Source organism: Kogia breviceps, chromosome 19 (genome assembly GCF_026419965.1).
Source record: "Kogia breviceps isolate mKogBre1 chromosome 19, mKogBre1 haplotype 1, whole genome shotgun sequence".
NCBI lineage: Eukaryota > Metazoa > Chordata > Mammalia > Artiodactyla > Physeteridae > Kogia > Kogia breviceps.
In genome coordinates this window covers 2,155,024-2,182,273 of record NC_081328.1, presented here as the reverse complement: position 1 = coordinate 2,182,273, position 27,250 = coordinate 2,155,024, and the positions used below count along the sequence as shown (strand labels likewise).

Sequence of the window (27,250 nt, the reverse complement as noted above, 5' to 3'; positions counted from 1 at the left end):
TTCATGTAACAGAGTGATGCTTCTGAAAACCCGGGTCAGATCATATCACACCCCCACTGACACGCTCTGATGGCTTTCTGTCTCACTCGGCGGAAAAGCCAAGCCCTAACAATGGCCTTCAAGGCCCTGAATTCCCTTCCCCTCCCTCTACCAGTGGACTCGCCCCCACCACACACACCTGTCTTGCTACAGTAGCCTCCTCACTCTTCTCACGTAAGCCAAGTTGCTCCCACCCAAGGGCCTTTGCACTTGCTGTTCCCTCTACCCGGGATGCTTTTCCCCACATTCCTACGTTACACAGACCATGTGGTTCACTCACTCTCACTTCCGAGGGGCTCTCACTTCTCATTCATTCGATTAAGAGGGGCTTCTCTTGTCACATCATGTGAAATAGTCAATCAGACCCTCCACACGTACACTTCCCTGCTTTGTGGACCTTTGTGACACTTTACACCATTTAGTCGACTGTACGTTTACTGGTTTAACTGGTTTACTGTCTCTCCAGTGGACTGCAAACATCATGAGAGCACGGAATGAATGCATGAGTGAGTTTATAAGCTGTACTGTAAACACATCAGCTCTTACACGTTACTTCCTTTCAGTAGGAGTGCTGTGAGTTATTCTCCATCAAAACTAGTTTGTCAAAGACAAGAGTCATAGTTCTATTTCTATAAACTACAGAACCTGGCACGACCCAGAGCACACAGAAGCGGATGTATGAAAGAAAATAAATTGCGTAGGATGACTTCAGAGCAGAAATGCATATGAGATCAAGCTGCTCAAACCCCCCTTTTAAAAGGTGAAGAATGGGCTTCCCTGGTGGCGCGGTGGTTAAGAATCCGCCTGCCAGTGCAGGGGACACGAGTTCGAGCCCTGGTCCGGGAAGATGCCACATGCCGCAGAACAACTAAGCCTGTGCGCCACAACTACCGAGCCTGCGCTCTAGAGCCCGCGAGCCACAGCTACTGAGCCACGTGCCTAGAGCCCGTGCTCCGCAGCAAGAGAAGCCACTGCAATGAGAAGCCCGCGCACCGCAGCGAAGAGTAGCCCCCGCTCGCCGCAACTAGAGAAAGCCCGTGCGCACAGCAATGAAGACCTAACGTGGCCAAACATAAATAAATAAATGGTGACGAATAAGCCTAGAAAAGATGTTTGACTTCCCAAAATATGTATGGATCAATCGACAAAGGCTGAGTTTGTGAACACTGCCACAGTGACACCACTTCCATGTACAGAACAGTTACATACTTATCTGGAGAGTTTTGAAACTGATGAGTCATCTTCTTTTTTTTTTAGATGTTGGGGGTAGGAGTTTATTAATTAATTAATTTATTTTTGCTGTGTTGCGCCTTCGTTTCTGCGCGAGGGCTTTCTCTAGTTGCGGCGAGTCGGGGCCACTCTTCATCACGGTGCGCGGGCCTCTCACTATCGCGGCCTCTCTTGTTGCGGAGCACAGGCTCCAGATGCGCAGGCTCGGTAGTTGTGGCGCACGGGCCTAGTTGCCCCGCGGCATGTGGGATCCTCCCGGACCAGGGCTCGAACCCGTGTCCCCTGTGTTAGCAAGCAGATTCTCAACCACTGCGCCACCAGGGAAGCCCGAGTCATCTTCTTAATCCCATAAACTGTTATGCAATTAACACATATCTTGTCATGAAAACTGGGTAAGACACCAACCCGAGATACATCCTGTACAACTATGACTCTCTTTTACAGTCAAAAATATTTAAATCAAGTCCTATGTGTATTTCATCTTCTTAACATTGTTCTGATCTTGCCTCTCTCTTACGTTTGCTGGCACTTGCTTAATTCAGGCTGTTAATTCACACAAGGATAAACCAGCACTAGCTTCCAACTCACTCTATGCTTCCCGTGTTGCTGCTGCCCAAACCCCTCCCCCATGCCACCCATCAAGGAGGCAAATGCGACCTTATCACACCTCTGCTTAAAAGCTCCCTGCCGCTGCCTTCTACCTTTAGCATAAAGTCCCCAGTTCCTGGTGTGCCATCTTGCACCCCCATACCTCTTACTCTACCCTCACCTTTCAAAAGTACACCCTCCCTTTATCTCCCGGCGACATGAAGCCAGTTGTGGTGCCCTGAACATGCCCTACTGTCTCACGTCCCTACGCTTTCATATCTGCTATATTCCCTCTGACTTGATACCCCACTGTAGCCTGGCTACCTGGCAGATGCCTAGGCTTTCCTCTAAATTCCTGGGCAGGCGTCACTTCCCCTGGGAGCCTGCCCATCCCAGCCAGAATCAAATACTCACTCCCTTATGGGATGTCTGTCCCTTGTAAATGCTCGTATCTTCCCACAGAACCACATTATTTAAACTATGCTTCCTTGTAAGACTGTGAACTCTTTGAGTGGAAGTGATGCTGTCTTAGTCATGTTTGCATCCATAGCTCATAAAACTGAAGTAAATAACATACTTACCTACTCTATAATACAATGTTAACTTAAACAGACAAAATAGTTCTGGGATGGTCACTTGAACTTCTGAAGGATTCTTTGCTCTCCAGAGACATCCTATGTTATTGAAATGAAAAGACTAAATATTATAAAGACATCAAGTCTACCCAAATAATTAATCTATAATTTTAACAAAATTCAAATTAATCATGAACTTGATGTATTTACTGCAAGATTCACCTGGAGGAATAAAGGCATCAGAAAGTCTAAGAAGATCTGGACGAGGAAGAAAAAGAGGAGAGATTTGCCTTATTAGAGATGAACACATGCCATAAAATTACATCAGAAAACCAGTGTGGTTACAACAGAATGGAAATTCCCCAAAAAACAGATTTAAAAGAATTGAACAGGACTTCCCTGGTGGCGCAGTGGTTACAAATCCGCCTGCCAACACAGGGCACACGGGTTCGAGCCCTGGTCCGGGAGGATCCCACATGCCGCGGAGCAACTAAGCCTGTGCACCACAACTACTGAGCCTGCGCTCTAGAGCCCGCGAGCCACAACTACTGAGCCCGCGTGCCACAACTACTGAAGCCCGCGTGCCTACAGCTGGTGCTCCGCAACAAGAGAAGGCACCGCAATGAGAAGCCCGCGCACCGCAACAAAGACTAGCCCCCACTCGCCGCAACTAGAGAAAGCCAGTGCACAGCAACGAAGACACAACGCAGCCAAATAAATAAAATAAATATATAAATAAATTTATTAAAAAATCAAAGAATTGAACATAAAGTAGCACTTCAAATTAAGTGACAGCCATGTCTCCCTCTTTATGCCAACAATAAGTTCAATTCAGTATAAATTTACGTGTAAAATATGAACATATAAAAGTCCTAGAAGTAAACATGGATGAATGTTTTATAATACTGAAGGGGAAAAAGTCTTTTTTTATTGTCTGACTTTTCGCTGCGAACATTTTCAGATTCACAGAAGAGTGTGCCCAGAAGACTACCACGAACACCTTCGATATCCATCACCTACATTTACCAATTGTAAACATTTTACTGCATAAACTTTCTACCACATTTGGCCTGTATCTCGACCCCTCTCCATTTTCCTTCTCATTGACTCATTTGAAAGTATGTTGCCAACCACATGACAATCACAACACTTCCCCCCCCCAATACTTCCAGCAGGATCTCCTACAACACCATGATCACACCTACGAAAAATAATATTTTCCAAATATTACACAGTACACAGTTCATATTAAAATTTCCCCAATTGTCTCCAAAAAATTTTTTTCCAAATACATCATGATCCAATCAATGTTAAATACTGTTTAAGGAAGACACATCCTGAAATAACCTTCATCAATGATAGTTTTATTATTGATTTATTTGGCCATGCAGCTTGTGGGATCTTAGTTCCCCCACCAGGGATTGAACCCAGGCCCTCTGCAGTGAGGGCAGCGAGCCCTAACCACTGGACCACCGGGGACAGTGATAATCCATCAGTGACACTTTTCGATGCTGACGGCAGTAACCTGCTAAAACCATTTTAAAAGGAGGTAGAGAAATTTAACACACTCCTAGTAATTATTCCTGAGGGCATGACCTCACAATCTTAAGTATCAGCCATCGCTGAAAACAAATCTTTTAAAGAGAACTTTGAAAGCAGGACAGTGAGAAGTCAAGTTGTGGCAATAACACGAACTGGGCAAACAAACGCGGACCATCCAGTGTTATGGGAATAGGATAAAATTTCCAGTGGAATCAGAGTGTTTGTCCAGAGCCACAGGTGGAGGTACAGCTGACATGCTCCAGAACCAGAACCGGTGCTAAATAACCTCAAAAATGCTCTAGGGACGTCGAAGGTGCCTATGATGCTTGTTTTAAAAAAGCAACAACAGGGGACTTTCCTGGTGGCCCAGTGATTAAGAATCCGCCTTCTGATGCAGGGGATGCAGGTTCGATCCCTAGTCAGGGAACTAAGATCCCACATGCCGCAAGGCTACTAAGCCCCTCGCACCACAACTAAGACCTGACACAGCCAAATAAATAATAATGATTTTTAAAAAGAGCAACAATGGAATTCTAAATGATTATATTTACATAACGTGTGATTTCAAAGGTAAGGGTGTAACTAAAGTTGATAAATTAAACATTAAAATTATGTGTTTTCTATTTCATCTCTATCTGAAATGGAAGACAAGAAAAGTTTTTTAGGAAACTTCATTGAGTAAGAGGACCCCCTTACGTTCAGGCATATACAATAAAATAGTATGTACATGGCACTATTTTTTAAATGCTTTATTATACTGGTCATATTAGTCTATGCAGAAATAAATTTGGATGTGTGTGTAGCAAATTACTACAAATAGCCATATCTGAAAAACAGAGTCATAGAGGAATTGCTTTTTCTATAGCAAGTATCTCTAATACCTTAACAGTAAACATATCTTACTTTTAAGATCAGGACACACAAAAAGAAAAAAATGTGTATATCCTTAAGCCCAGCAATTCTTCTAGGAATTTGTTAAAAAATAATAATAATTACAAATACACATAAACATCTCGCTTCCAAGATAATAATTCTTAACATTTATTGAAAAGTAATCACATGCCAGGGACTATTCTAAGTACTTTACATATTTTAATTGATTTAATTCCTTACAAAAATCCAACAAGATAAAACTATTTTTTTAACCCAAATTAACGATTAGGGGGCTTCCCTGGTGGCGCAGTGTTTGAGAGTCCGCCTGCCGATGCGGGGGACACGGGTTCGTGCCCCGGTCCGGGAAGATCCCACATGTCGCGGAGCGGCTGGGCCCGTGAGCCGTGGCCGCTGCGCCTGCGCGTCCGGAGCCTGTGCTCCGCAACGGGAGAGGCCGCATTGGTGAGAGGCCCACGTCCCGCAAAACAAACAAACAAAAAAATAAATTAAAAAAATTAACGATTAGGAAATGACAAAGAGGGTAAGTAAGTTGCCTGAGCTACTCAGGTGTGAAGCGGCAGAGACAAGATTTGCACCTGTGTCCGGGGTCCCCCGGGGCAGCCGGCTCGCCGATTCACCGGCAGGAAGGACCCGCAGGGCCCGGAGTTGTGCTCCTGGCTGTGATCACCACAGTAAAAGGCTACGAGAAGCGGAAAGGGCGCATGGGGCCAAGGCCAGAGCAACCAGATGCAGGCTTCCGAGAACTTTCTCCCAGTGGTGTCAGAGCGGGAGCGCTTCGTGCCTCCAGCAACAAGATGTGACAGCGCCAGTGTGATGTTACATAAGAAGAAAGCTCGCTAGAGAAAAACCCAGGGCCGAGGGTTTAACTGGGGGCTGGCCACACAGGCACCCTCTGCCTAGCACCCAACAGGAGTCCAGACACCCAGAAGGAAAGCAGGAGTTCAGCATAAACCACAGTGTTTGCACAGAGAGTTTAAGCACAGTGCCCCCCTCATCAGTGTGGGGTGGAAACCATCCCGAAATCCAGGTTCCCAGAGGCCGGCCGAGCGCCAGCCCTGTAAGAAGAGCCGCCCCAGGCCTGCGGGCCCACTTCCTTCTGCACGCGGTACTCACGCCATTTAACTCCAGAGTCTGTGCTCTTCACAACTCTCCATCGTTTCCCTTCTTTTTGTAACAGCAAAAAGCTGGGGAAAAACCTTCAGTGTTCAGCACAGGGGCCTAGTTAGATAAATTATGACACAGCCATAAAATGGTGTCCTACACAGTCCCTAAACAATGTGTCAGACATGTTGTTATAAAGCAGAACGGTACATATATTAAGGACATAATTCTTAATTTTTGTATATTTGTATACAAACATAAAACACCTGGATAAAAACACACAGAGAAGCAGTAAAGGGTTTGGAAAATTATACCTCACGGCTCTGATTAAGAGTGGCTCTCTTTCAGCAGAGTGGGTAAGATTTTTATGTCCTTTATGTTTATTTTTTGCTTCTCCATATGTTTTTTATTTTGCTGTAGTGCACACTGTACTGCTTTTTGCTTTCATAATTTAAAAAAATTCACTTTGAAAAAAATCACATATATTCTCTAAACAATGTTAGGTAAAATGGCTTATATTACCAAAAGGTTCTTCAGTTTCTAAGAAGATCCTTTAAATAATTATTAATCTGGTACATGTACAATTATTGAACATACGTAATACCATTAAGGGCTGAGCTTAATCTGAAGGTGGTGCTACAAGACAGGTTGAAATTTTTACTAAACACCTACGAGGTCACTGATTTTTTTTTTCTTTTTTTTTTTTGCGGTACGCGGGCCTCTCACTGTTGTGGCCTCTCCCGTTGCGGAGCACAGGCTCCGGACGCGCAGGCGCAGCGGCCACGGCTCACGGGCCCAGCCGCTCCGCGGCACGTGGGATCTTCCCGGACCGGGGCACGAACCCGCGTCCCCTACATCGGCAGGCGGGCTCTCAACCACTGCGCCACCAGGGAAGCCCGAGGGCACTGATTTTTAACAACATGACCTCGAACTTTAATTTTAAACATTTATTATGAAAAACTTCAAACATGCAGAAGTAGAAAGAAATATTATAAAGATATTCTATGTACCTATCAGCCCAATTATCAATTCATGGTCAATCTTGTTTCAAATACCATCACCCACTTCTCCCCCATCCTCAGTTATTTTGAAGCAATCCCAGACATCCTATTTCATTGGTAAATATTTCAGTTTGTGTTTCTAAAGATAAGGACTATTTTTAGAAAAACAACAATTCTATTATCCCTACTGAAAAAATTGACAGTAACTTCTTATCAAATAGCTAATCAGAGTTCAAATTTCCAGTTATACCAAGATTTTTTTAAAAAAATCATAATCCGGGCTTCCCTGGTGGCGCAGCGGTTGAGAGTCCGCCTGCCGATGCAGGGGACGCGGGTTCGTGCCCCGGTCCGGGAGGATCCCACGTGCCGCGGAGCGGCTGGGCCCGTGAGCCGTGGCCGCTGCGCCTGCGCGTCCGGAGCCTGTGCTCCGCAACGGGAGAGGCCACAACAGTGAGACGCCCGCGTACCGCAAAAAATAAACAAAAATAAAGGGGGAAACAGAGGGGGGTGCGGAGGGGGTATATGGGAACTTTCTATACTTTCCACTCATTTTTTTTAATAAACCTGAAACCTCTTTAAAAAGCAAAGGCTATTCCTTTAACAAAAATCATGATCCAAATAACTACCTCGGGCTTAAAGTAACACCACAAAACAGGGAAAACAGTCACTGGGGACCACCTGTCCATCAGCCATTTCCTTCTTCTTTGCTAATGAGCTCCATGGAACATGAGGCTGATAGAAGGTCACACTGTTCTTAGCTCAGGTATGAATCTTAAGTACACGGACTAAGCCAATCGTGGTGATTCCATTTTCCTTGCTAGTGACTGGGGGAGGCCTGGTGGGAGAGTCCGGGAACGCTTTCTTGCCCTTAAGGGGACACAGTGGAAGAAGGCCCTCTTCTTCCATGGGGCTGGGTCCTCCCAGCTTGCAGTCGCCAGTGCTACAGCGGCCACGTCCATCAAGACGGCGAAGGGACGTGGCCAGGAGGGTAGATGAGAAAGAGAGAACTGGTTCTCCCACGACATCACTGTGTCCCCAAGGTAAACCTCCTTTGAGTCACCGACCTTCTGTTCTGTTAATACAACATGGCACACTTCCTCAGTGTTGAAGTGCAGCTGAGTCAGATGCGATCTGACCTGGTAGCTCTCCTTTTTCTCCATAAGGCACTCAGGTTCAGAGAGATTTGCTATCTTGCCCAAGGACGTAGAGATAAAAAGGAATGAGCCAGAGTTCAATTCAGGCCTGTTGCCTGAAAAGCACTTGTTCTTTCTTTCTCTACCTCTTTGCCTTCAGGAGAAGCTGGCCCCAGAATCTTCAAAGAGAAGCGACTCTTTCAGGATTCAGAAAAGCAAATAGTTTCTTGTAATAAGTAACTGTAAACTATGGGAGAAAATCTTGAAAACCCTTCCTGAATTGGAGAAAACACATTTTTAAAATCTCCAACAGGGATTAACTTAAATATAAATAACATCGCTATGGGGTAAAGGAAGGCAGATTGAGATAATGGTCATTAGCACTACAGACCCCTGTAGGATAAAACTGCCCATTGTCTGTTCTCCTCTCAGCCACTGACTCATTAGGTGACCACGTCCAGACCACGCCCTGAGCCTACAAGAGCCTTATTATCTACCCATCGCCTCCCCTTGGAGCTTCCTATAAATAATAAAAACTCATCACTGGCCTTCAGATTCTGAAGTTCACGTTATATGTGAGAGACAAGCCTAGACCAAATAGCTACCTACATATGGGTGTAACGTGAGTTTTTCCCGAAGTTTCCAAGTCTAGGAGCACAAAGGGGGCCGTGTTCCCCGCAGTGATTTCTGGAAGTCCCAGGAGCATAGGGCTTAGGCTGCTTTATTCAATCAATAATATTCAGCACCTGTGTTGTACGTGACACTCTCCGAGTTTGCCATCTTCTAAAGGAGGGGGGAGACCTCAACTTTCCTAATAAGTCCAAGGCCAACGAGGTTCGCACAAAGAAAACCAAGAGAAACGTAAACGCTGGGAGAAAGAGTCAAAGAGAGAGTAACACACGAAGTCTAGTAACTGAATCAGAAGAAAAGCTCCTCAGGCAAACAGCACATATATTGGTCTGAGAAACACTCCAACGACAAAAAGGTGGCAGGAAACGTCGAGGGCCCATCTGTAGGGACAGAAAGCAGGTCTGTGGTTGCCTGGAGCTGCGTGAAACAGGAATTGACTGGAGTCAACACAAGGCATCTTTTCGGTTGACAGAAATGTTCTAAAGCGCCGTCGTGGTGGATGGTTGTAACTTGATAAACTGACTAAAACTCTTTGGCTTGTACATCTTAAATGGATGAATTTAGTGATAGGTAAATTACACTTCGATAAAGCTGGGTTTTTTTTTTTTAGTAAGTAAAGGGAGATAAACGGATGAGCCTTCAAGACTCTATGAATTATTTCTGAACTAAAAAGAGCCCCGTCGTTACTCCAAATCAATTAGCAAGACTGAAGCCTGGGGGTGCCTCAATGCCGGGAATAAAGGCTAGAAAGAGACCGGCTTTGAGGAAGATGAGATAAAGGGGAGAGAGAGGCCCCAGCCACGCTTGGGACGGGCTTGTTCCCGAGGGTGCTGTCAGCAGGTCCCGCGCGCAGTCCGCTGGAAGCAGCAGAGAAGGAAGAGGCAGGAAAGAGGAGCCGTGCAGGGCAGGACGCGGGGAGGTCTGAACAGAAAGACAAACGCAGCAGCGTATCTTTAAAAGGGGAGGGGCTTCCCTGGTGGCGCGGCGGCTGAGAGTCCGCCTGCCGGTGCGGGGGACGCGGGTTCGTGCCCTGGTCCGGGAAAATCCCACAATGCCGCGGGGCGGCTGGGCCCGTGAGCCGTGGCCGCTGCGCCTGCGCGTCCGGAGCCTGTGCTCCGCAACGGGAGAGGCCACGGCGGTGAGAGGCCCGCGTACCGCAAAAAAAAAAAAGAGGTAAATAAGGTCCTACTGTACGGCACAGGGAACTGTATCCAACATCTTGTAATAAACCATAATGGAAAAGAATCTGAAAACACATGTTACATATAAATATATATATATATATATATAAAACTGAATCGCTTTGCTCTACACCTGAAACTAACACAACATTGTAAATCAACTCTACTTCAATTTAAAAAATGCCCAGAGTAGCTCTAAATGATGAGGGGACCATATTAGCAAACACGTGAAAGGATTCTGCAGCCAATCTTCTTCGGAAGCACCTAAGTTCTCGCTCCCGTCTAAAGCTGGAAATCAAGGAAGGCACGTTACAGGTGTGGGAAGATGCCAAAGGGTTCCCACCGACGGGCGCGCTCCAGGAGAATACCTTGACTCTGTAACTGGACATCGGTGAATGAAAGCACTTGAACATTTTAGGTGAAAATAAAATGTTTAAAGCATATCTTTCATTTTTTAGGATTCCCCAAGTTAACCAACTTTGTCAATGAATTGACCCAAACTGGTCCCAGTCGCTCAGGACAGGAGGGTGGCGCAAACATCACCAGCAGCCCGACTTCAGCCAGGAGGCCTCTGTGCCTTAGGTGAGACACGCTGTACCAGGTGGGGTCAGGGGAACGCAGAGGAAATGAAGAGAAGTGGGCAGACGTGGCGACAAACGCAATCACAGGCTGAAGGAAAGGCGGCGGGCGGGTGACAGGAGAGCTGGTCTGGGTGTCGGGAGAGCGCTGCAGTCGGCAGGAGGCGGCTGCCAGAGGGAGCAGGGAAACGAGTGCAGTCAGAGGGGTCCCACACGAACGCGGTGTGAGACCCAGCAGAGCCGGGCCTTCCGTTGTCTCGCTCGAGCCTGCGTCCCCGGCACCTGGGAAGACGCCCGGGACTCGGCGGACACATCTGCTGCAGGAACGAACGGACGGACACAACGCGCGCAGAACATCCTGGAGACGCCGTGGGCAGCGGGAGGAGCGTCTCCGGAAGGCAGGTGCGCGCTGGGCCAGAGATGCGGGTTTGGAGTCACCAGGGATCTGGTGGTCCGAGGGGCTGGAGCAGTGCCTCCCACGCGGAAGGAGACAAGAGAAGACGCGGAGGAGGAGGCCTCTGAGCTTCGGAGCAACCCCTCGAGGGCTGGGAAGGGCGCCGGTGAGGGTCTGATCCCACAGGCCTCCAACACCTCCAGCAAGGAGCTCGGCGTAGACCGAAACCTCCCCGCCGACAGCCCCGGGGGCTCTTTGTTTCCTGGGGCAGCACGCTTCCCTGCACTCCTGCGGCTGCTGGAACATTCTTCCACATATTCAGTCAAAACCTGGCCCTAGTTCTACTGCTTGGAACCAAAGAGGAAAACTTGAACTTTGACTGAAAAAAGGAATTGTTGACAAAGTGCAAGGAAGAAAAAAGCGTATCATCTTAGGAAAGCAGAGCTGGAAAAGCCTCGTCGAGACGGCCCAGAGCCCAAAGCAGGTGGATTTTGTTTAATTGCCGTAATCCCTAACTCGGGGATGCTGTTACGGAGGGTGGTTCGAGAGGAAGAGCACGTTTTATAAAGATATCTACATTTTAGGCTCTGTCCTTGGTTCCTGACAAAGGCCGTTTGCCTTTTGTGCTCCCCACTTCCCGAGATGGGTGGGGTTAGCTTCCTCTTACAGCTATAACGAAACACGCGATGCTCCTCCAGATGGGAGAGTCTCATCCCACAGTGAGTAAGGACACCGATCCCTAAGCAATCAGTGTGACGCTGACCCAGGCAAAGTCGAGGACTTGCGCAAAAGCGACGGACAGGACGCAGAGCCTTGCCTGACTACGAAGGTGGCAGAAGCCCGTAAGAACACGCCCTGGAAAGCTAATCCTGGAAAGGAGCTGAGGTTTGCTGAAAACAATTAAGGGCAGAAGCTCTGCCCCTTCTCCTGTCTTCCCGCACACACCTGCCCCCCCCCCCCCAATGGTTTTGCCCTGCAGAGGGCAGACCAAACCTTAGTGAGAGGAAACTCAGGCCCAAGAGAACCGCCTAAGGAGTGTAAATCTCCTGGCCCAGGGACATGAGGACCCCAGAAGCGGAGACAACTTTGAACAAGGTCACGCACGGCCCTCATAGGCACAGAGAGAGGAGGGACAGGCTGCAGAGGAGCGCAGCACACCGCTCGCGAGGGAGGGTGCGGGCTGGGTTCCGGGGCTCACCGCGCGGAGCGTGTGACCCTCCCCGCCACCAAGAGGACGCCCACCTGCTTCTGCGCGCACTGGGAATCTCTAGAGGCCAGCGGAGGGCCGGACAGTGCTGCACGAGGCAGACAAAGCTTTTCACTGGACCCCTCACGTTGTGAGCCATATGGTTCTGTGACCGGTTCAAGAAATGAACACGATTTCAAAATTTTACCTGACCGACGACCAGAGTCTGATAGAACCGACTTTTAAAGGAATGGTTTGCAAGGGCCCAAAAGGAGCCCCGGGGGTGGCCGGGAGCCAGGATGTGTTAACTCGGAAGACTGCACCGAGAACGAGGCAGACGGCAGACGGACCCTCTCCACCTGCTTTGGTTTGAAAGCCCACGGACGCGGCTGCTCCACGAGTGGGCGGCGTTGCTGGGGGGTCCGCTTGCTTCCGGCCACACAGCGGGGGCGCGGCGGGAAGGCGGAAGCAAACCGCGTCTGCACCCCCCTCCGCCCCTTTTCCTCCGGCCCTCCTGCCGCCGGCAGGCCTCCCTGTCGGACCCTCGGCCACCAACCCCGCAAACAGTTCCTGACTTTCGTACTCTGCACTCAGATGATCAAATCTATGTTGACGTCCTTTACTATCAGTCTCTTGCGTTCAGGTTCCGAAACGAACGCCCACAGCGTAAAGCCACCTCGGCTGGGCTGTCTTTTGGAATTGATCGAATGAGGATAAATATCCCCTCCAAGAGCGTTTAAGAAGATCTGAACAAGGTTCAGTTGAGGGAGGGGGGCGGCACGTATCAACAGGACCCGCGTCTACACCATCTGTACTGTAATTTGCTTAGGAAAAACGCCTTCCTCAGTACCCACCTACGTCTGGATGCGGAAACCAATACGCAGACAAGTACAATTCAATGGCAAGCTTAATCATCCAAACAAACTTTCAGGAAGAGAGAACAGAGCACTGAGAATCTACTGTGCCTGGCAGCCAGGAAAAGCGGCGCGAGGGAGCGGGTCTGGTCATGTTTTCCAGAGAGCGATGTGAATTTCAGAAGGTCATGGCCAAGTTCAGGGCCTGGAACTTGAATGTTCCATGAATTCAGTGGAAAGACCTCCGGCTTACCTTCCATCCATCGTGACGGTTACCCAGAACCAGAAAAGCAGAACTTTCTTCTGGAACATAAAACTCATTCCACAGTGGGACCCGCTGTTTCCTTCCCTTCTCTCCGCTTCCATAAAGAAGCCTGGGGCACGGGCGCCAGGCCACGTGGTTCTGGCCAGGACCCGGCTCACGCTCACTCAGGGGGCAACACCCACGATCGTCCTGCTAGAAGAACGAATCATTCCATCCCTCGGTCCAGAAGCTGACCTTATTAAAGGCCATTAGTCACCGTGCTCTCCCGGGAAGGGCAGTTGCAGTGGGAAATGTCCTCGACCTCCACCCACTGTACTGCAGTCACACTGAGCTCTACGGCGGCCCCTGCCAAGCTCACCCACAGGCATCCTGGACACGTCAGCTAGCAGACCCCAGCTGTCAACACAAACACGTTACCGTCAATAGTATCGCATCTCCATCCCTGAAGTCTACTGCTGTGCTGTCACTCTGGCACGTGACCCAATACTCTCACCTGGTTTACATTCACCGAAATCTGACAGTAATGCTGTGTTTCTGACTGAATACTGCAGAGAGAGAGTAAATGTATGAATTGTTTAAAAGAATAATAAAGGAGAGAACTGTTACCTAGGGGTGCTAGTGGGGTGTTCAGACATATAAGTTTTGCTTTATAAGATGCCTTTGCCGACTTTAGAAAATCGATCCCTTGTTCCTTTCAGATACCTAAAGGAGACTTGATTTTTGTACATTTCAGTCCCAGGAAGCTTGCGTGTTTCATCAGTAGCTGGCCTCTTCTCACCTTCTCATCATGAATCAGGTTTCCCTCTCCCCTCTGGCTTCTAGAAACTCCTCGCCAAACTAGCAACCACGCACTTTCCTTCTAGCTTTTGGTTTTTCTATTCCCCCCCCCCACATTTTTATATTTTTATTTTCTTGCATTTACCTCTGTAAAACTTCTTAAATTCTTTCATACAAGAAAGGGTATAAATCAAAACATTAAAAATTCCACTCTCCCTTTTCTTAACGAGTGGTTCACAAAACGCTCTCCCAACCGTCCACATTTTAAAAAGGAAATCTAGGGCTTCCCTGGTGGCGCGGTGATTGAGAATCCGCCTGCCGATGCAGGAGACATGGGTTCGTGCCCCTGTCCGGGAGGGTCCCACATGCCGCGGAGCGGCTGGGCCCATGAGCCATGGACGGGAGAGGCCACAGCGGTGAGAGGCCCGCATACCGAAAAAAAAAAAAAAAAAAAAAAAAAAAAAGGAAATCTAGCTGGTGTATACGTTGACTGTCAGCTGGTCCACTTTCCACCTTCCGTTCATGATAAACGTTGGAATAGAGGGAAATTCCTCAGAAAAAAAAAAATCTTACAAAAATTAGCATAGAAGGGAAATTCCTCAGCTTGATAAAGAGCATGTACAAAAAACCAACTTAATGGTAGAAGATTGAATGCCTTCCCCCTAGGGTTATGAACAAGGTAAGTATGTCCGCTCTCAGCACTTTTATTCAACAGTGTTGGAATTTCTAGACAACAAGGCAAGAAAGGGAAATAAAAGGCATACAGGTCAGAAATGAAGAATTAAAACTGTTCCTGCTTGTAGATGACATGATTGTCTATATAGAAAATCCCAAGGAATATAAAGGAAAAAAAATCTCCGGCAACTAATAAGTGAGTTCAGCAAGTTTGCAAGATACAAGATAAACATAAAAAATCAACTGTATTTCAATATTCTAGCAATGAACACCAAAATTAGAAATACAGTAAGATAATACAACTGCTAAAAAAAAGGAAATAAATCTAGCAAAATAGGTACAGGACTTGTATGCTAAAAACTATAAAATGCTGATGAAGGAAATCAAAGGAGATCTAAATAAATGTTTGTGTATTGGAAGACTCAACACAGTAAAGATGTCTATTCCCAGAAGACTTCTTGTGTGTACATAGATGAGATAATTCTAAATTTATATAGAAAGTCAAAGGAACGAGACTAGGTAAAACAACTTTGGAAAAGAAGAATAAGGTTGGGTTTTCCCTGGTGGCGCAGTGGTTAAGAATCCGCCTGCCAATGCAGGAGACACAGGTTCGAGCCCTGGTCCGGGAAGATCCCACATGCTGCAGGAGCAACTAAGCCCGTGCGCCACAACTACTGAGCCTGCGCTCTAGAGCCCACGAGCCACAACCACTGAACCCGCGTGCTACAACTACTGAAGCCCACGGGCCTAGAGCCCATGCTCCACAACAAGAGAAACCACCTCAATGAGAAGCCCGCACACAGCAACGAAGAGTAGCCCCCGCTCGCCGCAACTAGAGAAAGCCCGCGCGCAGCAACGAAGACCCAACACAGCCAAAAATAAATAATTAAATAAATAAAATTTTTTTTAAGTTGCAAAAAAAAAAAAAAAAGATGTGCTTCAACATCATTAGCCATCAGGGAAATGCACATTAAAACTAGAGTGAACTATCCCTACACACCTATTAGCACGGCTGTGGAGAAACTGGATCACTCACACAGTGCGGGTGTGTCTATAAAATGGTGCAGCCACTCGGAAACACATTTTGGCAATTTCTTAAAAAACTAAACATGCAACTGCCATACAATCCAACAAGTGCACTCCTGGGCATTTGTCCCAGAGAAATGCTTCCACAAAGTGTCCACATAAAAACCTGTACAGCTCTATTCATGATAATGTTTGTAACAGCTTTATTCATGATAGCAAAACACTAGACACAACCCAGACTTGTGGGTAAATAAACTGTGGTACATCCACACCATGAAATACTATGAAGAAATTAAAAAGGAATAAACTTTTGATATACACAACAACCTGGATTAATATCCAGAGAATTATGCTGAATGAAAAAAACACAGTCCCAAAAGCTTACATACTGTATGATTCCATTTGTATAACATTCTTGAAATAGCAAAACTATGGAAATGGAAAACAGATTAGTGGTTGCCAGGGGTTAAGGAGGGGGTGGGGATCGAGTAAAAGGACCACGGGAGGGATCCTGGTGGTGATGGAGATGCTCTAAAACCAGACTGTGTCAGTGTTGCTCTCCGGTTGTGACACTGTACTAGCATTTTGCAAAATGGTACCATTCGGGATAACCGGTAAAAGCGACAAGGGTATCTTATACCTTGCTACTGCATGTGAATCTACAATTACTGCAAACTTAAAGGTAATTAAAAAAAAAAAAACATGTGAAATACATTTTCAACTATTTTATTGACTTTAATTTATATTTTGATTAAAATTTATATAAAATTTTGAATACCATTACTTTTTAAAAAAATCTTTGAGAATCATTCAAAATCATGAAGTGATAGAAATTAGAAAATACTAACATAAACTCAGGGGGAAAAAGGCTTAGCAGAAAAAAAGAATAAAATGTGCTACACAAAATTCATACCTTACTGATAAAAACAATGAAAATGAGCCAGAAAATTATTTTCATCAAATCCACAACCTAACAGATCACCCCAAATCCCTGATCCTTCATAGGCTACTTAACTACACTGATCAGAACCTTGCCAATAAACAGTGGGCAATCACAGTAAAATGAGAACAAGGACATCGCTAACATTGAACACAACTCGAGTCTCACTCACGATACAGCAGGAATCAGAGAGAGAAAGGACACAGCTCCGGGATATGGAGGAGACAAAAGGCATTGTTCTCGCAGCTGGTAGAATCCTCCACTTGGAAAACACATGAGAATCAACTGAAAACCATCAGTACCAGCAAGGGAAGGAGTCAGTTATGAGTTAAATAGTTCAAAAATATCTAATTTAAAAAAATACAAATGCTCACTTCAGCAGCACATTCTAAACTTGGAAGGACACAGAGAAGACTAGCGTGTTGGATGACATGCAAGTTCATGAAGTTTTCCATGTTAAAAAAGACGAAAAAGAAAGAAAACACAATGACTAAGGAATCCCATCCACGAAAGCAGGAAAAGTATAAAACTAGGCATAAACTCAACAAACAGAAGGAACCGGAGCAAGAGCCGGGGGGCAGGAGGAGGGGGAGGGGGGAGGACGGGGGCAATAAGCAGACATCAGGGAAAAACGAAAACTCAGAGAACTGGAGAGGCAGCACGTTTCTGCACGGAAAGGCTTGGCAGAGACGTCAGTGTTCCTGGCGGCAGGAGCAGGGAGAGCGCCCCCCTCCGGACCACGGGTTCCCGGCGAGGAGCCCGGAAAGCCGCCAAGCCCTGATGACCCCTGGGAAATACAGGGCCACGAAGCCACCAGGTACCACCTAAGAACCCAGGACTTGATAATACCGGCAGCAAGTTCAAAACCTCCTCACACCGGGGTCACCCCAGACACCGCCTGAAGTTAAAGCTCGTGCCTGGTCTTTCTGGTCTGTCCGATGGCGGAGGGATATGGAAAACGTCGTGTTTACATACGACGGACTATTATGGAGCCTTGAAAAGTCTCTCTCCTAGGGTCTGGCCACAGCCTCTCATCTGGTCTCCCCTGTCCATTCGTCCAGTCTGCACAGGCAGCCGAAGTACTCCTTCCAAAAGGAGGTCGGGTCACTCACCCCTCTTTCTCTCAGTCCCCGGCCCCCCGCCCTCTGTCCTCCTCCCCGACTCGGCCGCAGCCAAGTCTGTTCACGGAGCTCCATGTCCTGCTCCCCGATGTCCCTCTCTTGACTAGGACGGTGCCGAGCACACAGTAGGCACTCCAGAATATCTGCTGACCTCATGAATGCCAGGAGGACGGCGGGTCAGAGCGGGGACTCCCAGCGCAGGGGTCAGTGTTTGGACGAGACTGCCATCTAGTGGCAGGAGCGCCTTGCAGCTTTGGGGGGCGCTCAGCACCTCGCGGGGGCTGAGATGCGCGGTTATGGGGTACCAGGGAGGACAGCTGCCTAGCACGAGGGGCCACCCCATTCTCTAAGCTCCACGCCCATCGGGTAAGACCAGGTCTGCACCACGGGCACCGGGGGAAGAGAAGGAAGAAGCAGGCGTGTCCGGCTGTACCGCAGAGATGTTCTAACACTGATTGAGAATCAGTTAGGAGGAGCCCGTGTTCAGTGTGGAAACAGGGCGGGCGCGGGCGACACAAAGCCACGCTCGTTTGACCTCTCTGAAGCCCCCTGATCTGGATGAAACACCGCCTTCTCCTGGAGGCTGCTGGGAGGACGAATGAGGCCAGCACCTCGGGGGCACCAGCTGGGGCTGGACCCCGAGCGCCCGTCCACACCCCTGCGGCTGCTGCAGTTACTGCAGACGGCGGCAGGGCCCCGGGGATGCTGGGGCCTGGACACCAGAACCCGGAGACAGTCCAGCCCCTTCACGCAGTTCCCCCAGCACCTGGGTTGGACTGTACGTTAGCAACAGATGCAAGCGTGAGCAATCGTACAATCATTATTACGTAAAGAGTGAGCATTTTCTCCTGTTCTACGTTTGAGGGCTCCTCCTTGAGGACAGATCAATTCCCAGGAAAGGGTGCAATACAGGCTGATCACAGGTTTAACCACTGTGAGTTTAAAACCACAACACTGTATCATAATTTCACAATGAGATCCCTTCCAAATTTAATATATTTGAAAGAAAACACAGATTATACCATACCATGCATTACAAAAAAAAAAAAAAAAAGTCCTAAAGCCAAAAGTTCAAAAACTAAGACTTCAGGGCCATAAAAAGATTTCTGTCCCCTAAGGTCTATAAATAATTTATAATTACATCTTTCAAGAGGAAATCAACTACATACTGCTAGCATTTTCCTGGTTTTCTTTAGTTTTATATTATTCTTCACAGCTGAATCTATACAGAATAGCTGTGAGTCCAGTGAGTTGCCGTTTCTAACACACTAAATCACCTCCCTCTTTGACTCAACAGGACTGAGATTTAAAAACCCACACTTATTACTAGTACCAACACTCTCGTTCCCCTGGTTTTCGTGCTCGTAAAATAAAGACAAAGTGTGATCCGATATTCACACCACCAACTAACACGACTGCATAATTGCAGGGGTGCTGGCACCTGCAACAGAGACACACTGGCTAACGGGCAGGGCCACACCAGCCATTGCTTCTAACAGTGGGCTCATCGCCTGATGTACAGGTCCAGATTCACCAGGAACGAGGCACTTTGGGGGATACATGACAATGTACAGAAGTGCCAGCTGTCCAAAAGCTGATATGAAAATGTTAAGGACAACCTTAACGTTTGCTCCAGAGACAAATGCAATTTTCTAATTCAACTCGGGAAGTTCAAAGGATATAATTTCATTACAATCAAGTAGACGGCAAACTGAATTTGAATGATAACTATAGGACTAGAAGTGCATCTTACATTCCAATAGCCCGTTACGGTTTACAAAGCGTTCACAGACCTTTGCTGTGACATCACCGAGCCGTAGGTCTGTAGGTATTTCCTCAAGGGAACAAGTAAGGAAACTAAAGCCCGTGGGGTGTGGGAACCAGTAAAACCGAGGTCTTTCTCTAGAATCCTGAACAAAGGGAGCACGTGCTGGGATCAAACAGTTAAATAACTTACCAATGAATAGTTAAGACACACTAAAAAGCAGGTTTGGCTAAGGAAAAAAAATAATTAGGTTATGATTTGTATTTACTCTGTTTTAAATTTTTTAAAGCAATGTCTGCATGTGTTTTTAAAATTTTTAAACAGTAGAGAAATATCTAACATGAAAAGTCTCCTTCCTCCACCACTTCTTTTTTGTGTGTCTTTTTTTTTTATTATTTATTTTTGGCTGCGTTGGGTCTTCGTTGCTGTGCGCGGGCTTTCTCTGGTTGTGGCAGGCGGGGGCTACTCTTTGACATGGTGCGTGGGATTCTCATTGCGGTGGCTTCTCTTGTTGCGAAGCACAGGATCTAGGTGCGCGGGCTTCAGTAGCTGTGGCTCGCAGGCTCTAGTAGAGCACAGGCTCAGTAGTTGTGGTGCACGGGCTTAGCTGCTCCGCGGCGTGTGGGATCTTCCTGGACCAGGGCTCAAACCCATGTCCCCTGCACTGGCAGGCGGATTCTTAACCACTGCGCCACCAGGCAAGTCCCTCCCCAACCACTTTCAATTCTGGTAACTCTCCTCAAAGATAACATCCCTACATCTTCCCAGAAAAATAATTACGATTTCAAAAATTACATTAACATCTATTTAAAAATCAAAACAAATGAGGTCAGACTAGATGCACCATGTTATTTTCCCCACTTAGTAATGATCTTTCCCTGTCCGTACAGACGAATCTGTGTCAGTTTCCATGGCTGCATACTGTTCTGCTGTACCAAAATCTCATTCTGCAATCAGCGCTGGGCTGATACACACTTAGGTATTTCCAGTATTTTACTGTTAACAATAATGCCACAACTGAACATCTTGTCCACATATAGCGGCATCCTTTTTCAAGTATATCAGTAATGCTAAATGCGAAGCGGTAGAGATCCTTGGTGAAAGATTAGATGTATTTCAAATGTAGATAGATTTCACCAGATTATCCTTGTCATCAGCTGTATGTGGTGTGGTTCCTTTCACCCTTAATAACATCAGAAATTATCAATCATTTTAATGTTTTGTTTTGTTTTGTTAACTTATTTTGGCCGTGCCGCACAGAATGTGGGATCTCAGTTCCCCGACCAGGGATCAAACCCGTGCCCCGTTCAGTGGAAGCGCGGAGTCCTAACCACTGGACCGCCAGGGCATTCCCTCAATCACTTTGATTTTTATTAATCTGTTAGGGGAAATTGTATATCGTAATTATTGCTCCGATTTACATTCCTTTACCTCTAAGTGAGACTTGGCATCTTTCTAGTGGCTGTCTGTATTTCCATTTTATGTGAACTACTCTTTTTTCTTGTTTTACTATTTTTCTCTTTCTTATTGATTTATACAAACTCTTTGTAAATAAGCCCCCTTCGTCACATGTTTTGCAAATAATTTCCTCTTTTTACGAAGGAGTGTTTAATACTTATGTGATTTTTCACCATTTCCTCTATGGCTTCTGTGTTTGTTCCTACTTAGAAAGGCCCTACAAGTTGATTTCTCTCATGTTTTCTCTTTGTACTTTCATGGTTTCACTTTTTAAAATTTAATCTCTAATTCACTTGGAATTTGTTTTGATGAGAGGAGATAGGGATCCAGCTTTATTTTTTCCTAAAAATCCAATCAGTTATTATTTTTGAGTGAATTATCCGTCTTGATATAAATGCCGCCTTTATCCTACATGAAATCCTCCAGTGTATTCGGGACTGTCTCCACTGTTCCACTGAAGACGTTAGTCCCTCGATCACTAATTTTTCAGAAATTTCCTGGTTATTCCAGAGTATTTCTTCTTCTAGATCAGCGTTTATCAACAGCGGCACCACTGATATTTGGGGCAGGAAGTCCTGCGCTTTGTAGGCTATTTAGCAGCACCTCTGATCTCTAGCCACTAGATGTCAGCATCACCCCCTCTAGTGATGACAAGCAAAAAAATGTCTGCAGACTTTGCCTCTCGTTCCGTGGGTTGGGGTGCAGGGCAAAATCGCCCGCAGTTGAGAACCCCTGTTTTAGATAAACCCAGTATCATTTTATCAGTGTTTCTACTCTCAAATTCCCACTGATATTTTAATTGTGATGACAACGAATTCATAGAATAATGTAGACAGCTTTATTTAACATAGTATACTGACTAAATTTAATCTTTTTTTTTTTTTTTTTTGGCTGTGTTGGGTCTTCGTTGCTGCCTGCGGGCTTTCTCTAGTTGCAGCGAGCTGGGGCTTCTCTTGTTGCAGAGCACGGGCTATATGCACGTGGGCTTCAGTAGTTGCGGCTCGTGGGCTCTAGAGCGCAGGCTCGGTAGTTGTGGCGCATAGACTTAGCTGCTTCAGGGCACGTGGGATCTTCCTGGACCAGGGCTCGAACCCATGTCCCCTGCATTGGCAGGCAGATTCTTAACCACTGCACCACCAGGGAAGTCCCTTTGTTAACTTTGAGAATCAGTCTTAGGCTACCTTGATGAAAATAAGTTGTACTTTCATATGTTGTATTTTACAAACCAAATGTGGGGGACTTCCGTGGCGTTCCAGTGGTTAAGAATCCTCCTTCCAATGCAGGGGACACAGGTTCAATCCCTGGTGGTGGAACTAAGACCCACATGCTGCGGGGCAACTAAGCCCATGCGCCACAACTAGAGAGCCCAAGTGTCGCAAACTACAGAGCTCACGCACCACAGCTAGAGAGCCCAAGTGCCACAAACTTACAGAGCCCACGCACCACAACCAGAGAGAGAAAAACCTGCACGCCACAACTAGAGAGAAGCCCACGCGCCACGATGAAGAGCCCGGGCACTGCAAAGAAAGATCCCGCGTGCCTCAGGGAAGATCCCGCGTGCCGCAATTAAGACCCAATGCAGCCAAAAAAATAATAAAAGAAAATTAATAAATAAAATTTAAAAAATATAATGAAGTGTCAAGTTTTAAAATAGTAAAACCATTACGTAGAAACACAAGGCCATTCCCCTGCATCCTAGAAAAAAAAAGCCACATATATTCTTCACAGATTCAACTTTTTGAAAACTAAATAAATTAAAATACACCTTTGGAAAGCTAATCTGGATTGTGATATTTTATGTAAAAGTGCAAAAATCACAAGCAGCCTACCATTCACCTCCTGTTACAAATAAGTAATGTCATATTTCAGCTGTGTTCCCACCTTAGACAATTGAGCAGTACATTACTATTATTAATTGAGCTGCATTGTGAGTTAGACCACGGAAAGCTTAGCTTTCTTATCTATGTGCTGCAAAAGAAAATGAAATCCATTCTCTGATGTTTTAAGTTTCCTATACTCTGGACTCAAATATAATGGTTTAAAAAAAACCTTTTCGAAAGAATGAAATTAGAACACTCCCTCACACCATACACAAAAATAAACTCAAAATGGATTAGAGACCTAAATGTTAAGACCGGACACTATAAAACTCTTAGAGGAAAACATAGGAAGAACATTCTTTGACATAAATCACAGCAAGATCTTTTTTGACCCACTTCCTAGAGTAATGGAAATAAAAACAAAAATAAACAAATGGGACCTAATGACACTTCAAAGCTTTTGCAAAGCAAAGGAAACTACAAACAAGACAGAAAGACAACCCTCAGAATGGGAGAAAATATTTGCCAACGAATCAAGGGACAAAGGATTAATCTCCAAAATATATAAACAGCTCATGCAGCTCAATATTATCCAAAAATGGGCAGAAGACCTAAATAGACATTTCTCCAAAGAAGACATACAGATGGCCAAGAGGTACATGAAAAGCTGCTCAACATCACTAATTATTAGAGAAATGCAAATCAAAACTACAATGAGGTGTCACCTCACACCAGTTAGAATGGCCATCATCAAAAATCTACAAACAACAAATGCTGGAGAGGGTGTGGAGAAAAGGGAACCCTCTTGCACTGTTGGTGGGAATGTAAATTGATACAGCCACTATGCAGAGCAGTATGGAGGTTCCTAAAAAACTAAAAATAGAACTACCATGTGACCCAGCAATCTCACTACTGGGCATGTACCCAGAGAAAACCAGAATTCAAAAAGACACATGCACCCCAATGTTCACTGCAGCTCTATTTACAATAGCCGGGTCATGGAAGCAACCTAAATGCCCATCGACAGACGAATGGATAAAGAAGACGTGGTACATGTATACAATGGAATATTACTCAGCCATAAAAAGGAACAAAATTGGGTCATTTGTAGAGATGTGGATGGATCTAGAGACTGTCATACAGAGTGAAGTAAGTCAGAAAGAGAAAAACAAATATCGTATATTAATGCACATATGTGGAACGTAGAAAAATGGTACAGATGAACCGGTTTGCAGGGCAGAAATAGAGACACAGATGTAAAGAACAAATGTATGGACAGCAAGGGGGGAAAGTGGAGGGGGGTTGGTGGTGGTGGGGTGAACTGGGAGATTGGGACTGACATATATACACTAATATGTATAAAATAGATAACTAATAAGAACCTGCTGTCTAAAAAAATAAAATTCTAACCAAAAAGATATGCAAAGAAATAAAAGGCCATTTTTCTCAATATTATTTTTTGTTCTTGAAATTTCTTCATAAAGATACGGTAATTATGTTAACATGTAATGGGTTTATTTTATTTCTGTTATTTTTAGAAGAATTAATAAATCAATATTTTTAAAACTTAAAAAAAAACCAAAACCAACCTTTTCGGTTTCTCAAAAAGAACTAGTAACGCTGATGAAGCGCAGGGGTTCCCGAGGTCACTGGTATCTACAGGGTCCGAGCAGCCTTCCGAGAGGATCTTCCCGGCTTCCATAGGGCCCAGGACGGGTGCTGTGCCCCTGCCCCTGCCAGGGACGTAGGCACTGACTCACCCGTCGGACACGCGGGGCACCGCGGAGCCGCCAGGACAGCCCCGGAGCCTGCGCCGCCCTGCCTGGGTCTCCGGGGACGCAACGCGTGCTGGATGCTGGCCACCCAGAGGCCCGGGGGAAGCGCAGGGCTCCCCACCGCCTCTCTGTTTCCTTTTGCGGATGATCCCATCTCCTGCTGTGGGATGTGGTCGCCCGAACCAGTTCCTCACTCAGAGTCAGTGCTCGGTACGCATCTGACCATCTGACGGGGAAGGAGGCATGAACGCCCGAGGTGCTTTCAAATGGACAAGAAAAGGCCCGCCTGGGTCCCTTCGACCTGGGTCCCTCCCACCTGTCCCCCCCTCCACCCGCCTGAGCCCCTCCCCCCTGAGCCCCCCCCTCGGGCCCTCCTACCTGGGGGGCCCCTCAGGCGGCTCTCGGCAAGTTCGGAGACGGCCCCGGACGTGGACGTCTTTTTCAGCCGAGCTGCCCCAGCAGCGGCGGCACCTCCTGGCTTGTTGAGCGTGTCCTCGCTGCTGGCCCGCTTGAGCTGCGAGAGAGGTGGGCGGAGAGAGAGAAGGTGAAGAGACGCGTTTGGGGGCTGGAGCGCTACAAACCGGGAAAGCTCCGAGCAGGCCCACCTGCCCAGCAGCTGGGGGCAGCGATGGCACCGTGGGTAGCAGGAAGGCACGGAGGGAAAAGCGCAAAGCAGACAAACCCGCGATGCCCTTACAGGTCACAGTGTGATCCTCCATCACTGTCTCAGAGGCCGGTATAAGGTTGCGGGGTGGTTACCACCCATCATTCACACGTCAAATGATGAGGCTTCTTTAAAAAAAGTTATAAGCCTGGGAACTGATGGAGAAAGAACCGTATGGTACACAGACGTCAGGATAGGGCAACGCACAAGAAATTCAAAGACAATAAAAAGTAGCACAAAAACGTACGTCTGGAGGAAGCAGGGGGGAGAGATACAAAGATCTGAACATCTACGCGTGCTCACCCCAAGCACTCCCATGCCCCCAAACACACACCGCCAACGAAGGGAGCAGAGGACTTTTTTGGAGGCCAGAAGGAGGCTGTTAGGGACCCTCGGCTCCTTTTCTACCTTCTTCCCTGGCATGGGAGGTGCAGAACAGATATTTGTTAAGAGGTATTGAAGTGTAAGGGGGGGTGCCCGCCCCGAAATGAGCTCACACTCTGGCCCAGGTAAATTACGCTCAAGGTGAAAGAGAAAACCCACAAATAAGTTCTCTCAACCAGTGTGAGTCTCCGCTAAAGAACACTAATCGTTCCAGAAGATGGAGGCAGGCAGGCAGATGCCACCACAAATGCACCTGACATCGTGGGAACCAGCGTGAAAACGCCCTCAAGTCAACCGGGATGTGGAAGCAGCAGCCTGGTCCACCACACCAGCCAAGGGCCCTGCTGCAGCCCACTTTGCTGGCTCTGGGGTCACATACTGGAGGTTAGGGGTCTAGACATTTGCACAATGCAAATAAGCATGTCCACCTTTGCAGCATGTAGATTTCAGGGTGTTGCAACATACCCCTCAGAACGACTTGAAAGAGAAGAGAAATACCAAGCGCTGGTGCAGCTGGGAAGCAACTGGAACACTCCCCGTCTGCTGATGGGAGTGTAAACTGGTCACCGCTTTGGAAAACAGGGAGGATTCACTAAAGCCAGATATTTGCACCCTGTGATTCAGCAAACACACTCAAGCTCTACACAGGCTCCTCAAAAGAATGTTCATAGCAGCTTCATTTACTACAGCCAAACCTAGAACAACCCGAATGTTCTTCAGCAGAAGGGGTAAATTACATGGTGATACAGAATACAATGGAAACCACGCGGCAATTTTAAAAAAAGAGTTACCGAGACAGTAACGAATGGGTGGGTCTCACATTCATTATGCTATAAGGGAAAGAAACCAGACACAGAAGAGTATCTTATGCCTGGTTCCATGTAAGTGAAGCTCAACAATGGACAAAACCTAATGATGGTGACAGACGTCAAAACAGTGGTTCCCGGGGCTTCCCTGGCGGCGCAGTGGTTGAGAGTCCGCCTGCCGATGCAGGGGACGCGGGTTCGTGTCCCGGTCCGGGAAGATCCCACGTGCCGCGGAGCGGCTGGGCCCGTGAGCCGTGGCCGCTGCGCCTGCGCGTCCGGAGCCTGTGCTCCGCAGCGGGAGAGGCCACGGCGGTGAGAGGCCCACATACCGCAAAAAAAAAAAAAAAAAAAAAAAAAAACAGTGGTTCCCTCCGGGGGAGTTACGGACTGGGAAGGAAACTTCTTGGGCGCTGGCATGTTCTACATCTTGCCTGGGTGATGGTGGCACAGATATAAGCAGACGTAAAAATTCGGTGCGCTGCACAGCTAAGACTAAGATTTACGCACTTCATATGCTGTTTTGTAAGTATGTTGTGACTCACTAAAAGAGAAAGAAAACAGGAGGATGGGTGCCATCCTGCCAATTGCTCGTCTAGGGTTTCCCCTCGTTGTTATTTTTCATCGTGGTAAAATATACATAACATAACATTTATCATTTTAACCATTTCAAGTGTACAGTCCAGTGGCCTTAAGTACATTACATGGTTGTACAGCCATCACCACCATCCAGAACTTTTCCATCTTCCCAAACTGAGACTCTACTCCTTAAACACTAACTCCCCACAGCCTACATTTTTAAAAAGGTGGTAAAAGTCTAAACATTAGCCAAGCAATCCTAGTCGAGATCT

At 46.8% G+C, this 27,250-nt stretch overlaps 1 protein-coding gene across 15 annotated transcripts in view; it reads right to left on the bottom strand.

Moving 5' to 3' along the window:
- Positions 1-27,250, bottom strand: part of SPECC1 (sperm antigen with calponin homology and coiled-coil domains 1) — a 219,867-nt gene that overhangs the window by 114,075 nt on the left and 78,542 nt on the right. For 14 of the 15 annotated variants that reach the window (XM_067021731.1, XM_067021735.1, XM_067021736.1 and 11 more), the window contains one exon: positions 24,927-25,062. In XM_067021731.1, the coding sequence (XP_066877832.1) occupies positions 24,927-25,062 (136 nt within the window). Of the gene's footprint in view, positions 1-24,362; positions 24,775-24,926; positions 25,063-27,250 lie in introns of all 15 variants that reach the window. The other variant, XM_067021741.1, reaches the window with a different exon arrangement.